The sequence below is a fragment of the Podarcis gaigeae genome (genome assembly GCF_964106915.1).
Source record: "Podarcis gaigeae genome assembly, chromosome: 5".
In the NCBI taxonomy this organism is placed as follows: Eukaryota; Metazoa; Chordata; class Lepidosauria; order Squamata; family Lacertidae; genus Podarcis; species Podarcis gaigeae.
Window position 1 is genome coordinate 84,318,572 of NC_139681.1, and position 15,910 is coordinate 84,334,481.

A 15,910-nucleotide genomic window follows, 5' to 3' on the forward strand; every position below is an offset into this window, starting at 1 on the left:
ACAGATCCGTCCCGTCCCAGTTGTAAGCCACTGGCTCACCCCACTGCATGCCATTCCTTTGTGCTGTCTACATTTTGTGCACACTTCTTACATAAAATATGCACCTTTCCATAAAATGCACTTTTCAGTGCGTCAGTAAGATGCACATTTGCGTATGTGAAAAAGGGAGATTTTTGCAAATACTTTGCCAAATCTGGAGGTGTTTGCAGAAGATGCAGCAGGCTCGAGGTACCTTTTCCATTTCTCAGGGAATTTACCATATTTTTTGCTCTATAAGACTCACTTTTTCCCTCCTAAAAAGTAAGGGGAAATGTGTGTGCGTCTTATGGAGCGAATGCAAGCTGCGCAGCTATCCCAGAAGCCAGAACAGCAAGAGGCATTGCTGCTTTCACTGTGCAGCGATCCCTCTTGCTGTTCCGGCTTCTGAGATTCAGAATATTTTTTTTCTTGTTTTCCTCCTTCAAAAACTAGGTGCGTCTTGTGGTCTGGTGCATCTTATAGAGCGAAAAATACGATAACTTTCACCCATTTAAATGTTTGTCCTTCACTTCTCTGTGAAAATGCACTTGGGGACACTTCTCCAAGTGGGGGGCAAAATTTCCCCACCCCTTTTAACACCTGAGTGGCCCAACTCCCTGACAACGACCCTGCAGGGATGCCTCACTTTTCTGAGTACTTGCAGAATACAGTCCCCTCCATCCACACCAGCAATGTGGTGTGGACATTTTTAATTTTCCTCTGCAGAAAATGCCCCATTTTGTTAGTTCGTTGGCAACAATGAGCGAATGCCAATTGCAAACATGGTATTAGGCAAACTTGGCAGTCTTAACGTTTTAGCGGTGTTTACGAAATAAAACTAAAATAAATGCACTAAATTAGATTGCTCTCCAGGATAGAGCACGGGACATTTTTTCCATCTTGAGGGCAGCATTCCTTCCTGCATAATCTTTCAGAGGCCATGTGACAGGGTGGGAGGGGCCAGAGGCAAAAGGAAAGAATGAATGCAATGCATGCAAATTTTACTTTTGTGCAGTAGGCTAGCATACTCTCTCTCTTCTCCATGCCAGTCCTGACTAGTTCAGAGGCCAAAATCTGCTTTGTGTCCTCACAGCATAATGCGCTTGTTAAATTGTTTGCTCCCTGCCACACTTGCTCCAGGTATCACAGCTGACGGCTGCATTGCGTTTCTTTCAAACAGGTAAAATGCATAATTACACAGAGACTACAATTCTGTGGCAATCCTTTGTCCACATGCCTCAGTGAATAAAACAATTGTGCAGCTCGGAGGCAAAGGAAGGAACACTTTGCTAATTAGCGCACTTAATCTCTGCGCACAGATAATGGTTTTCTGCCACGTCCCATCAGGGCAGGAAGTGGGTTTCACGACTCCAAAGTGGCAAACAAATGACATTATGTCAGCTTTCGAATGATAAACACAAAACGGCTGGTGAGGGTTACGGGAACAAACAGGGAGCAAACCGAGCGTGGTCTGGAGTCGTCTAATCTCTGCCCTTGGCAGTTAAATGGCAACATCAAACAACCTGAGAAACTAATTCGTAGCAAGCTTAAGCATGCTGCATAAATTTACTAAAAGTTGGTGTTTGCAGGCATGGTCTGAGTGCTATTCTTACTGAATGATTCGGGACGGGGGGGGAAATAGGTACCTCTTCACACAAGGCCCTGCAGCATTTGAATCACAGAATTGTAGATCACATTCATCCAGTGCTTTACCAGCTGCACTGGCTCCCAGTGGAGTACAGGGTCAGGTTTAAGGTGCTGGTTTTGACCTTTAAAGCCCTATGCAGCCTAGGACCCATGTACCTACGGGACCACCTCTCCTGGTATGCCCCGTGGAGGACCTTAAGGTCCACAAATGTCAACATTTTGGAGGTCCCAGGTCACAAGGTGGTTAGATTGGTCGCAACAAGGGCCAGGGCCAGGGCCAGGGCCTTTTCAGTACTGGCCCCGACTTGGTGGAACGCCCTGTCACAAGAGACTAGGGCCCTGCAGGACTTGATATCTTTCCGCAGGGCCTGCAAGACAGAGCTGTTCCGCCTGGCCTTTGGTTTGGACTCAGTCTGACCCTTATGTTTTCCCTCCCCTTATGGTTTTGATCTATGGGCTACTTTTAAAAAGAGACTGCCTTTTAAATTGCATTTTAACCTGTATTTTAAATTGGTTCCCGCCCCCGCCCCCATTACGATTTTACTGCAATTTTACTGGTGTTAGCCGCCCTGAGTCTGGCTTTGGCCAGGGAGGGCAGGGTATAAATAAAAATTATCATCATCATCATCATCACCATCATAGAATTGTAGAGTCGGAAAGGACCATACAGATCCAGTGTTTCCCAAACTTGGGTCTCCAGCTGTGTTTTGGACGACAATTCCTATCATTCCCAGTGGTCAGGGATTATAATTGTAGGGCAGAATTGTCACTGCTCCCTTAGTGGAGGCCGGTTACTGTGAAGGAAGTCTATACATTAACTGGGAATCTGAAGAGCAGAAAGGCTCCGGGAAAAAACTTTATCTCAGCGGAGTTGATTACATCAAACCAGCACTGGTGGGCTCCACTTCTGGCAGCACTTTTTTGTTGTTTTTTAGTCGTTTAGTCATGTCCGATTCTTTGTGACCCCATGGACCAGAGCACGCCAGGCACTCCTGTCTTCCACTGCCTCCCGCAGTTTGGTCAAACTCATGCTGGTAGCTTTGAGAACACCGTCCAACCATCTCGTCCTCTGTCATCCCCTTCTCCTTGTGCCCTCAATCTTTCCCAACATCAGGGTCTTTTCCAGGGAGTCTTCTCTTCTCATGAGGTGGCCAAAGTATTGGAGTCTCAGCTTCAGGATCTGTCCTTCCAGTGAGTACTCAGGGCTGATTTCCTGAAGAATGGATACGTTTGATCTTCTTGCAGTCCATGGGACTCTCAAGAGTCTCTTCCAGCACCATAATTCAAAAGCATCCCCTTCATGGATCACTGCCTTGCCGAGGCGAAGGGGCTTGAATAACTCAGAGAAGCTATGAGCTATGCTGTGCAGGGCCACCCAAGATGGACAGGTCATAGTGGAGAGTTTTGACCAAACATGATCCACCTGGAGCAGGAACCGGCAAGCCACTCCAGTATCCCTGCCAAGAAAACTCCATGGACAAAGGCAACAGGCATATAAAAGGCAGCACTTTTTACAGTAGTAAATAACTCGGGCAAAGATTGAGAGTCTCATACTATTCCATCTGAGCTATCCCCGTTGCTCCCAAAAGATGTAGTGATGGCTACCAACCTGGAAGGCTTGAAAGGATTAGGCATGCAGAATAAGGCTATCAGTGGCTACCAGCCACAATGGTTACATTCTACTTCTACATTAAGAGGTAGTGTGCTTCTGAATACCAGTTGCTGAGAATCGCAAGTTGGAAGAGCACTGGTGCAAAAGCAGAAAGCTGATCCTGCCTGATCCAGCAGGGCTCTTATTGTTGCACCATTATTGTATTATATGTAGTGGGTGATCTTCAATCACATTTGACTCAGAACTGACCCACTGAATCTAATGAACACACCAAAGTTATGCCCATTAATTTCAGGGGGTTTACTAATAAGGAAAACTTAGCTGAATACCACCAAGCAGAAACTACGTTTCCCATGCTTATTATAACTAATAAATGCATTTTAGGCACACTTTCCTTCTCCACATATATTTTTGCAAACATTCCTCAACTGGAGAAAACATTCAGAAAATCTGGAATCTTGGGAGGATAGGTGTATTCCGGTTTGTGCATTTTTGGAAAGTCTAAACATGCAGTTCTGAATAGACTTCGAACTGAATTTCCCTCATGTTTGTATTGACGGTGCGGTGCTTAACAAAAATAAGCAGGAGTTATCAACAACTTTAATTCCCAAATCAGTCATAATTTTTGTATAAACAGCATTAATGAGTGGGTGGCAAGTGAGACAGCATAGCCAAAGGAAGTAATCTGGGAGAGGTTAATGACTGAATTAACAGGGAACAGCTACTATCCATCCCCATTTCAAAAACTAGTTAAAAGGGGTCTTTGTTCTCTTCTAACGTGTTCATAAAAAGTTGCGTTTTTACTGCAAGAGATGCAAAGAGGGTAAACACTTATCAACAAGAACCGTACGACAGACCTTGTGTGACAGTAATGATTATTTTTTTTAATGATTGGTCTAAACGAAGTCGGGCATCACTGACAGGAAAAAAGCTGACAAAAAGAAAACAGAATTAACTTAGTAGCGAGCTAAGATCATACAGAAACTACCAAGGAAAGTGAGAATTAGTTTGTATTATTATTTACAAAGATTAAAGTGATTCTTGATTCTAGAGTTCTCTCACAGTACTGTTCAGTGCACTTTCTACATTTTTCTTCAAGCGTATGAGACACAGCCAATGAATCAACACATCACCAGTGGAGCACATTTCCAAGGCAAGATGCCATACAAGTGTAGCCAATTGTGGGGGACCGGGACTTATGGCGATGATACCTGTTGACTAAAGGCCCACACCACTCCTATAAGCCTGTTGGGACCCTCCATGAAGTATAAACCACAAAGTCTTTTGACACCACAAATTTATTGCGGCACAAGCTTTTGAGGACTACAGACCACTTCATGCATCTGACCATAGTTCACCAAAAGTGCTGCAATAAATTTGTTGCCCTTTAAAGTTGCCACTAGCCTATTTTGCAGAAGACCCATTCCAGCTCTGGAAGGATAGCAGCAAAAAAGGACATTTGTGGATGAAGCCATGCCAGCTAGAAGGCAATCTTGCCTTTGTGGTATTCAAAAAACTGATACCAAATCAATCTGAAGGTACTGTTCTGTGTTGATGTTCTAGGACTGTTTTCAATTTTCATACCATATCCACCATTAAGTTTTGTCTAGGAATAAGGAAGATCTCCTGGGTTTTTCCTTCCAAGAGTACAAGATCCAGAACGTTGAGAGCCTGAACAGCAGCACTCTTGTTAGAAAAGAGAGGACTACTGCAACATTTTGCAGTAAGTCCCCACTTGCTACATAATGGTCAAAGCCCATTCATACAATACAGCTTGAATTTGCAGCTTTCCCACCAAGGCTGCTATCTCCATAAACCAGAAAACCTTATAGCCACAAAACTTCTCTAGCGAACAGCAACTAAAAAATTGTTACAAAGGAACAATACACCATTCCTCCTCTTGCTTGGCCCGGGTGAACCTAATTCATCTTTTGCAAGGGAAACACATAATTTTGTGTTTTTATTTATACGGATTTGCTGGCCACGTTGGGAGCTTTTCTGGTTGAAGAGCAAGGTGCAGATGCATTGAACAAATATAAAAGGAGAAAACAATGGAAGTAGCGAAGTAGGAAGAGCCCAAACGCGTTTCTCTTTGTTTGTTTTTCTGCATCAACATGCATTTTATTTATTTGAGATTTGTCTTCACATCAGCTCCATTAACCTGCCGTGCTGGGGAGATAAGCGCCTCAGCCTGATGATTTTATATGGATTGAAGCAGAAGGGTACATCAAGTTCGATTCCTCTGTGTGTGTGTCTGTTTCTGTGTGTGTTTTTCACTGCAATTCTATCACCTGCTGCTTGTCCCTCTGGTCTTCCTCATCGTCTGTATGGCTTTCGTCATAAACTCTAAAAATAAAACATAATTAAAAGGTTCAGCTGTTTCGTTTCCAGAAATCCAAATGCAAGCAAGTTCCAAATACAAAGATAAGATTAAGTACAATGAAGCAAAACAGATATGTAACCAGTGGCTTGCATCCATTTAAGTGATACCCACTGAAATTGCTGGGCTGGGTAGTCATGCCCATTGACTTCCAGAGGTCTACTGTGATTATGACTTGGTTAGATTCAACCTATTATTGCTCTCAAATTGGCATAGAAGATCAGACCACCTACTGCTTCGGAAAGTGGAAATTATTTGTCCTGTTCCGTCCTTTCTTTTAAAGCCTTTGCCAAACATATCCGGAATCACTGTTCACAGCGTCTGTTTGCGAACTACTTCAGCAGCGTTGGACACCATAAACAAAGCTTGTTTTCAGCAGATAAGAATCTGATACATTGCTTCTTTGAGAGACTTGCATAGTCTTCAAAGACTTTCAGAGACTTATAAGACTTATGTTTATTTGGTTTTATATTTTCAAGAGAATCTATTAAGAGTGCATATTTTTGACTTTCAGAGATTCATAAGTTTTCTGTTTATGTGATTTCATATAGTTCATATTATATAAAGAGTGTATATTGATATTGAATCATTGTATTTGGTCATCGTGTTGCCTTGGATGACTGACTATTGTTTGCAACACAAGGGTTAAATTGTTTGGTTATTTGCCAAATATAAAACAGGAAGTAAAACACAAAACTAAAAACAAAAGCCACTTGCAAATGTTAGGGTATAGTGCAAAATAGGTGAGAACCTGCCCTCATAGGCTCACAGAACTGTAGAATTGGAAGGGATCACAATGGTGATCTAATACAACAGCCTGCAATGCAGGGCTCTTTTGCACAACGTGGGGCTAGAACCCACAATCTAGAGATTAAGAGCCTTGTGCTCTACCAACTGAGCTATATTCAGGACCTTTTGACTTACAACCAATCCAGGGAGTGGCAATGGTTGTCAGCCTCCTCCACAGTCTCCATGTTTATAGTGACTGTGGAACTGAACATGCAGGATGTTGGGAAGGAAATCAAAATTAGCTGGCTCTGCCTATTGTTGGTGCACATCTCTGTTGGGTACACTTGATACCCAAAGCTCAACATACCACACAGTCAAAAAAAAAATTTCCCCTGTATTTCTAAAGAAAGTAATCTCTGCTGCCTGCGCCCCGCCCCCCACTAAAAGAACCATGTTGCATGTTACATGTGAAGCTTGGAGGCGATCTTACTGTTCTTATATGTCTGGGGCAAGAAAATGCCCCATAGTGGGAGATAGCAGGCTTTGAAAAAGCAGCATGAGAAAGTGTCCTGAGCAGGGTTCTCATTAGAAGGCTGTATTTTGTTTAAAAAGAACAAAAGCTGGGGAAAGTTAATGCTTTCAAATCTTGCATAATTAATCACTTTTCAGTGAAGAGGAGATGAGCTGATAATTGAGAAACAAGCCATATTAGCAGATAATTAGGAAAAATAAATTAACCTAGATGAGAGGGTGCAGGACTCTTCTGGCAAACCATGCAGACCTCTTAGTGTTTGTAAGCAGAATTCTGATTTGATTTTGTCACATGCATCGTATAAAGGAAAGTTCATTGTTACACAGAATGTGAAATGCTGGATTTTGGAGTTTGGTTTTTACATTTCGTTTATCCTCTTGTAAAAGTTAATGGCAAGATTAACTCACCTTATAGCATCACCTTTACTGTAGTCTTTTATTTCATGGCTATTAAGGAAATCGGGAAGATTCTGACATGCCTCCTTTGAATGTCTACTGAAGTCTCCAGAGCTTAAGTCACTGAATTCTTCCCAAGGATCTGAAATTTTGTAAGTATTTTCTTTTAGTAACAAGCAACAGAAATACTAAGGTGCCTGAAATTCTCACAGAGCATGAGAAAGAACAGTCAGAGCCATCAAAATGTGACATATTGTGTATTAAAACTGGGGGAGGGGGATATACTCCAGCTCAAAATATTGCTAGAAACTCTCCAATGTAGGGCAAGTCCATAGTACTATAGTTCATAATACATAGCACCTGCCTCTGTTGTTATACCCTCATGAGAGCATCCCACACTGCCGATTCAGCGCTTTAGTGCTAAACTGGAAATGCTAGCAAAGGCATCACTCCAACTGATCCTGCAATTCTCCGTCTGCACTCTGCAGCACAGATTATCAGGGGTAGGCACAGCTGCTGTGCATCTTGTGGAAACTGCATGGGGGACTGAGTGTTAGAATTCCTGCTCCATGATTGCAGTCATGGGATTTTTGTCTATCACATGACGGTGTATGTTCTGACTCCACAGAGTGGTGTGTTACTGTGTTCCATGAAGTGGGACTATTGTCCTTTGTTCTTTTTCTCTTTGCTGTCTGATGCTAGAGAGGGGGGGAGCCATGTTGCAGTGCTCCGTGTGTGTTTATATGTAAATAAAGTAGATTAGCCAAAATGCTGAGTTGCTGAGGTCTGTTACCCAACTGCGAAGACTCTGCGGATCCCTAAGTGTGACGATGTCTGTTGGCATCGGTCGCTGTGATGTTCGGGCTGAAGAAAGCTTTTGAAGCTCCTGAACGATCAACCAGGAGGGAGAGAACATGCCAGGTGGGCATGTGTCTCTGCCAGGGTCCTACTCAAGTGTAGGACGAGCTCCTAACACTGAGTGCATCTGAGAGTCACCCAAAATCTGAGGCAGGATGGTCATGTTTTGATTCCATTTAGACGCTCAACAAGTTGTGGGCCAATGAGTTGCTCAAAACAATCCCGTCTGTGGGATTTAAATTTCGCTAGAGACTAGAATCCCTCCAATATGCTATGCCAGAGAAGGGGAACCTCAGGCCTGGGAATCAAATGTGGCCCCTCGACCTTTCTAACTGGCCCGTGGGACTCTCCACAGGCCACACAATCTTCTGAGCCACACCCTCAGCAGCCCTATTCTGCACTCTCCTCAAGCGCTGCTGCCAGGCTAGAAGGCGTCCTTGATTATGTTGGTTGCTTGCCTGGCTGGAGCATAGAGGGCAAAAACTGAGCCAAAACTAACAAAATTAATTTCAATAGGGACAAATGTAAGGTTTGACACTTATTCAGGAAGAACCAGCTGCACAAATATAAGATGGGAGACACCTGGATCTTGGGGTCTTAGTAGATCACAAGCGTCAACAGCGTGATGCAGCAGCAAAATTGCTAATACTATTCTAGGCTGCATCAACAGAGGTACAGTGTCCACATCAGGGGTAGTTAATAGTACTGCTCTCTTCTGCCTTCATCCAAGATGATCAAGGGTTTGGAAACCAAACCTTATGAGGAACAGTTGAGGGAGTTGGGTATGTTTAGTTTGTGCCTACCCGACTTCACCCAATGTTTGCCTAGGGATCAGGGAATCAGAGAAGTGTTGTTGCTTATGTCCCAATATTGTGGACTTCCTTCTTTATAATTCAGAGAATATGGGAAAATGAAAAACATCCAGCTGAGCATAAACGCAGACTATACAGATAATCAAGCTACCAAAAATACATCTTTCAGAATGGGAGTTTAACGATATTGCATAATTACCCGCATTACTTTGCCATTCGTCTTCTAAATCTGCTAAGGCTTGTTGATCAGTACTGTATTCCAAGAAAGGATCATCATGTTCGGTGACATCAATGCCTTCAATTTCTGAAATTTCAGAAGCTGCTCGGGATAAAGGCCAGGTAGCTGAGCTTTCGGATCCTGTCTGAAGGACTGAAGAAGGGCGAAGTGTGGGTGTGATGGTTCTGCAAAAAGGAATATTTGCAGAAAGGGGCCTTGCAGAAGCATTTTCTGAAAATGTGAGAATGATTTGCTGTTAAAGACCTACAACAAAAATTTCCTTTTCTAAAAATATGCATAGAAAGTCCTTCCCTATTCTAGAAAACATTAAGCATGGGTCCAAAGGGTGTTTACAAACACACTAAGCAGCACTGCATCCCCAAACCTAGAAACCACCTCAATCTGGACAGGAATCAGGCTGAAGTAATGTTGAAGGCCCAATTATATCTAACTTTTTTTAACATTTACAGATAGGTAGCCGTGTTGGTCTGCCATAGTCAAAACAAAAAAAATTCCTTCCAGTAGCACCTTAAAGACCAACTAAGTTAGTTCTTGGTATGAGCTTTCGTGTGCATGCACACTTCTTCAGATACACTGAAACAGAAGTCACCAGACCCTTCTATATAGTGAGAAGGTGGGGAGGGGTATTACTCAGAAGGGTGGTGGGAATGGGTGATTGGCAGATAGCTGTGAAGAGCCTGTTGACGACTCTTAATGACTGCAATAGGTCTTACAGGAAAAAGCAAGGGGTGAGAAGGTGAAAAATGGCTTTGTCATGTATAATGAGATAAGAATCCAATGTCTTTGTTCAGACCAGGTCTCTCCATGGTTTTAAGTTTGGTAATAAGTTGCAATTCAGCAAAGGTTAGAGAGTTTCTTGTTTTTCTGTTTTTTCAGCAGCTCCAGTTGAGAGTGGTAAATGTTTTGTTTTTCCTTTTGGAACTCTTGCCAAGCAAGAGTTGCATTTTTGTTTTTTTTAACATGAAACCCCAAAAAATGAAAGCATGAAAACTCATCATGCTTACACATATAGTCATGAAGTAACAGGGGCAGGAGGAAAATTAAAAGTATGTTGTTCTGTGATATGTTAAAATAGGAGTTTTCAATCAAAGTAGTATTGTTTTTTGCGTATCTGCAGACTTTGTGGTTCCCTACCCCCCATCCTCACATGTGTAGATGGTACTGTTTTTGACCCACTAATACCAAATTCATGCTCCACACTTGGGGAAGGAGTGTACTATTAGTAAATATGACATTATCAATACTTGAACTCTTGCAACCCATATTTGATTTTTCTTAATTGAAAAATATATCAAAATCCCCTTTCTTTGTTCGAGAAAAGCTAGATACTTAACTCAGGAGTTATATATTCAAGCACTTAAGCCTCCCCCAGCCCCAATTCATCATTATAGTTACACACACACACACACACACACACAAACACAGAGCTCTCCTCCTACTCCCTTCAGTTCTTCTTCTGTGAGCTGGAATGTGAATTTCTGAAGTAAGGAACCTCTAGTCCTCATGGAGGCGCTCTGCACATTCTGGAAACCGGGAAAATCAGGAATAGCAACAGTGGATGTACTTCGTCCTGGTTTCACAGTGCAAGCATGCGTTTTAAGTAGGGCTCTTACTGATGGACAACTTCGACCGATAAGCTCTTGGACCTGGGCTTTGCCTTCCCAGTCTACTTGATGGTCTGCCAAGCTCTCTTTCCAAGACATCTTGCACTACGGACTCATCAGCACATTCACTTAAGCTGAACTGCCTCATCCACTGCTGAGACCCTGGAGTTGAAAAAGGTAGATGTTTAATTCCCATAATCAGAATTTTCTTCTTAAAGCATTATTTGGTTGGACAGATTACACCTGCTTTTAAACGCATCCGTCAGCGGCGGAGGAACCCTCTCAGGCACCCGGGGCGGGACGAACCGCCCAATGGCACATGTGCGGCATCCCATACGGTCGCCATGCAAGAAGCAACCCGTACAGACGCCTGTACGGACAGTGCAAGAGAGCTGCAGCCCGTACGGACACTGCGCGAGCTGTGCCCATACTGATTGTGCGTGCCCTTGGTTGCTCTACAGCTGGGGGGAGGCAGGGGCCATCTTGTCAACCCCCCCCCCCGAGTGGCCCCCGAGGCGGCCCGCCCCCTCCGCCCCCCACTTCATACGCCCCTGGCATCCACACAGATTTCCATGCACTGGGTCCTCACTCCATTCCCAGGACTTGCAGGTCATACTTTACAGGAGTTCTGCCTCTTCCTTCCCTGGCCCCGTGTCTTTAACAATAAACTGGCACACAGAAATGAAACAGATGAAGTTTCCCCAACTATTTGCTTCCATGCACAGCTAAGGCTTCACCTTCTACAATTCTGTGTGCCAAGCTGCTCTTTGAGGTCTAATTCCAGTAAATGGGACTTACACAACACAAAGACAACAGATGGAATGAGGGGTGGGGAAGAGGGGAAAAAATGCAAGCTTCGAATGGTTTAATCGCCACCATCAGTCCACTAGATTGTTAGCTGATTACCGTATTTTTTGCTATATAAGATGCACCAGACCACAAGACGCACCTAGTTTTTGGAGGAGGAAAACAAGAAAAAAAATATTCTGAATTTCAGAAGCCAGAACAGCAAGAGGGATCGCTGCGCAGTGGAAGCAGCAATCCCTCTTGCTGTTCTGGCTTCTGGGATAGCTGCGCAGCCTGCATTCGCTCCATAAGATGCACACACATTTCCCCTTACTTTTTAGGAGGGAAAAAGTGAGTCTTATATAGCAAAAAATACGGTAATTGATGGCACCAGCGTCAATGAACAAGGGCGACTTTCATTCCACAAACTGTTAATTTTTAGAGGCTCTCCTGTTTTAAGTAATAAAGAATGAGGAGGGGGCCTTTACTGCTGCATATGGTCTTATAGTTTATTAAATTATCTGTTAATTAAGATTAGTCTGTTAAAAGGCAGGTGATCAGTGAACTTAAAAACATTTGATTGGATGAAGGTCTTTCAGATATCTTATTTGCTTAATAAAAGTTATATGTTACCTCGTAAAAAATAAAAATTACTAAGCAGTTTTCAAAAATATAAGATGAAACACTGAAATGATCAATACAAAAAGTTAAAATTGGGTATTTAAAAATATTTGAAAGATGATTAGAATAAACAGTAGCTAAAAAAAAAAAAAAAAACACATATAATTTATCCACATCTAGACAGGTTTTTCTAAACAAAAACATTTTAAGGTACAATAGGGCATGGTCATTAGCAATTTCACAGAACAAGATGAGCATTTTGAATTGTGCCCGGAGGATTAGAGTGGAGACTCTGGGGCACTGGGTATAACATTGTCCTGCCATCAAACAGTGTCTCCAGCTGAAACCTATGAACAGTCTTTAAATATAAAGCGCATAGTGGCAGGCACAGTTGGTGGGAATTGTCCCTGGCCATAGCTGAACCCTTCAGCGCAGGATCCCTCCAAGGCTGCAAGCCAGAGTGATCTGGGAAGGCTGGATCCTAACTTTCACTTCAAAAGAGTACGAGAGCAAAACACAAACACATTCTAAGAAGAGTGAAAGTAAGTCGCTTGTTAATTTTCATTTAACAATTAGCTTGTGTACTCAAGCAACTGATTTATGACTGCTAATGGCTCCTTAATAATTTCCCAAAGAGCTTAATGCACAGTTATTAAGGGAAAACAGGCCTCATCAAAGCTTTGCTTCAGAGAGGAAAATCAAGACATTTCCAGGTGACTTACATAATTGCATTTCCCACTACAAGTCTGATAAACACAGCTTTACAACTTAAAGCATGAAAGAATGACATGCTTTTGTCTCGTTGGTTTTGCTGCTACAATCTTTTCCTTGCGCCTTCTCAGTATGGCAGTTACACCAGCTTATGCCAAATGCACTTATACATGATGTCCTAGACCTGGCATATCCAGATAAGGATGCTGTGTGTACTTAAATATGCAACTGAGACTACCATGCCCTAAAGCCAATGTGCTCAGTAAGCAACACGCATGGAAACAGGTGTTTGATTCTGCATTACTACCTGAAAATGAAATGCCATGGCTTGGCGATTGCCTGCCTGCACGTGGCGAAGGAAACGATTCCATCATAACTTGCTCACAGCTTGTAAAGAATTCCTCAAGCCCTCGATATGGGGCACAGCTAGGTTTCTCCTTCTGGGCTATTTCCTGTAACAACTGGGGAGAGAAAGAAGATTGGGAAGACAACGCTGTTTTGAAGCCACTTGACATAAGCTTTCCTAGCAACACTGCATTTTTAAAATTTGAAATCTTCTCTGTCCTGGTGAAGAAAGAATGGTTAAACCAGGTTAGTACTAACCATGGTGCGCTGTGTTGGTACTAACCCAGGTGCACCTTTCTCAGCTAAATTAACTTGCGTCTAAGTGGGGCTGTACATGAAAACACCAACGTGGCCTGACTGTCAATTTGCAAGCAAGAGCAATTGGGAGAGGCTGAAAAGCTGCCTTAACCACGGTTTGCTTGACACAGATGGAACAGTGACAATGTAATCCTATGTTTATCTGCTTGGAAGGCCCCTGAGTTCAGTGGGACTTGCTCCCAACAAAGTATACTTACAATGGTCGCTTTAATCCTGGTTGGAAAATGCAATTCAATCAGTTTGACAACCTGGTTTGCAGCCAATCCTGAACAATGGTTTAATACACCATGGCAAATGTCTGTAGAGGCCCTATATGGTGTACAGCTTTACCCTTAAAACTATTCTTTAAATATCATACAGATATTAAAAAGCTAAAGTTATCCACATGTATTATCTTGTCTTTCTTCAAAAAGCTAGGAATTTTGGCAATGTTGAAATTCGCTTAGTTACACAGGGTTGAAATTATGCATAAAAATGAAACTCAGACTTTTAAAAGGTCACAAAAACTGCATTGCTGTGGTTGCATTAAATACATTAAATGTACAAAAAGCACAAAACATCCTCTATTATATATTGTGTCACCGAGACTTTAGAGTCTGTGGGACTCCAGATTTTGTTGCAACTACAACTCAAAGCATCCCATACCACTAGTCATGCTGGCTGGGGTTGATGGGAATGCAGGGTCAAAGTTTCCCAAATGTCTGCTTTAAGAATATTCTGAAATTCCTGCCAAGGCTAGAGTCCAGCAAGCTACTGATCTGTTTTCCTCCAATTTGAGTCCCTAATAGTATTCCTAGCCCCTCCAGAGCTAATGAATGAGAGCAAATCCTAGCCACTGCTTCTTATTTCTCTTCACTTTTTGTATATTTTTTTAAAAATAAAATTGTGGTTGTCAACATAACAGCAAAAATCAAGATCCAAATCAACAGTGCATACACAAAATGCAATTCCATAAAAAACTATATGCTGTATTTAGGGAAAGCAAACATCTTATCAAATAAATAATTGCCCTTTAATCAATCTTCAACTTATATAAGCAAAAACACACTTTAACAACTCGAGAGAGAGAGAGAGAAAACCACCCCAAAAAACCACAGCTCATTTTAGAAACATATCCTCTAAATCGACGACACTGGAATATTTTCCCCCCTCTAATTTTTAATGAACAGATCTAGCCCTTGTCCCTGCTTACTCCTTAAATAATAAATCACTTTCAGTGACTTAGGCTTCTGCTTTCTGCAGGGGAGGGGGGGCGGGCAGATGTTTATAAACAACTTGGCCAATATTGTTCCTAGATGCTGTTTGAAACACAGAGCAATATGAACCCCTCTAGGAAGGCATCAAAGTCTAAGAAAGCCAAATCAAGCAAAAGTAATGGAAGGTAAAAGATAAAGGACCCCTGACAGTTAAGTCCAGTTGCAGATGACTCTGGGGTTGCGGCACTCATCTCGCTTTACAGGCCGAGAGAACCGGCATTTGTCTGCAGACAGTTTTTCCGGGACATATGGCCAGCATGACTAAGCCGCTTCTGGCGCAACCGAACACCGAAACGCTGCAGCGCGCGAAAACACTGTTTACCTTCCCACCGGAGCGGTACCTATTTATCTACTTGCTCTCTCTTTTTTTGCGTTCTTTCGCACTGCTAGGTTGGCAGGAGCTGGGACCGAGCAACGGGGGCTCACCCCGTCGTGGGGATTTGAACCGCCGACCTTCTGATCTGCAAGCCCAAGAGGCTCAGTGGTTTTATACCACAGCGCCACCCGCATCCCCAAAGGAAGGTAGTAGCATGTAATAAAGAACTATTCTATCATCCCCTCCTAGCATGATGACAATGAAACTTTCTCTGCACTTTCTCTGCACTGTGGCCCTGTTGAGCTGCTGACCATTGGCTTGTAACTTAGAATGGATTAAAGGGTGGACACACCCTTCAGAAATGTTTTACACTTATATAACTTTTTAAAGATGACCCCTTTAGCAGAATCCTAATTTCCTGCTTGATTCTGCTCATAGAGTTTTGCTGGAAAACAAAAAATGCAGGCACAAAAAAATTATACAGGCAGCAACCATTTTAGGCGCACCCAACTGAAGGACAACTGTCAATGTGCAGGTCCTTTGGGACCCAGAAGAAAGCAGAATGGGGGGCAAAACAGGAGCAGGGCGGGGGGGGATGGAGCACACTGATACGTCCTACATCCACGTGCATGGGGGGGGGGGGCGGGAACAGAACCTCCGCAAGCAATGCTCCCCGCCTGTGTATTCTTTAGTTCTACAATTTATGTACCACTTAATCACAATTGCCTCTAA

The 15,910-nt window shown here is 42.9% G+C and overlaps 1 protein-coding gene and 1 long non-coding RNA gene across 4 annotated transcripts in view; both read right to left on the reverse strand.

Annotated features, from left to right (window-relative positions):
• Nucleotides 1-5,362: 5,362 nt before the first annotated feature.
• ZBBX (zinc finger B-box domain containing) overlaps nucleotides 5,363-15,910 on the reverse strand; it is a 41,503-nt gene continuing 30,955 nt past the window's right edge. For all 3 annotated transcript variants that reach the window (XM_083739399.1, XM_083739400.1, XM_083739401.1), the window contains exons 16-20: nucleotides 13,251-13,404; nucleotides 10,835-10,987; nucleotides 9,183-9,431; nucleotides 7,326-7,455; nucleotides 5,363-5,623 (exon numbers count right to left, since the gene is read on the reverse strand). In XM_083739399.1, the coding sequence (XP_083595525.1) occupies nucleotides 5,551-5,623; nucleotides 7,326-7,455; nucleotides 9,183-9,431; nucleotides 10,835-10,987; nucleotides 13,251-13,404 (759 nt within the window). In that variant the 3' untranslated portion in view covers nucleotides 5,363-5,550. The remainder of the gene's footprint in view (nucleotides 5,624-7,325; nucleotides 7,456-9,182; nucleotides 9,432-10,834; nucleotides 10,988-13,250; nucleotides 13,405-15,910) is intronic.
• On the reverse strand, nucleotides 11,041-11,281 carry LOC310845193. The gene is made up of 2 exons (XR_014564563.1): nucleotides 11,237-11,281; nucleotides 11,041-11,195 (listed from the first exon to the last, which is right to left on the reverse strand). It is a non-coding gene; the product is annotated as an uncharacterized lncRNA (long non-coding RNA).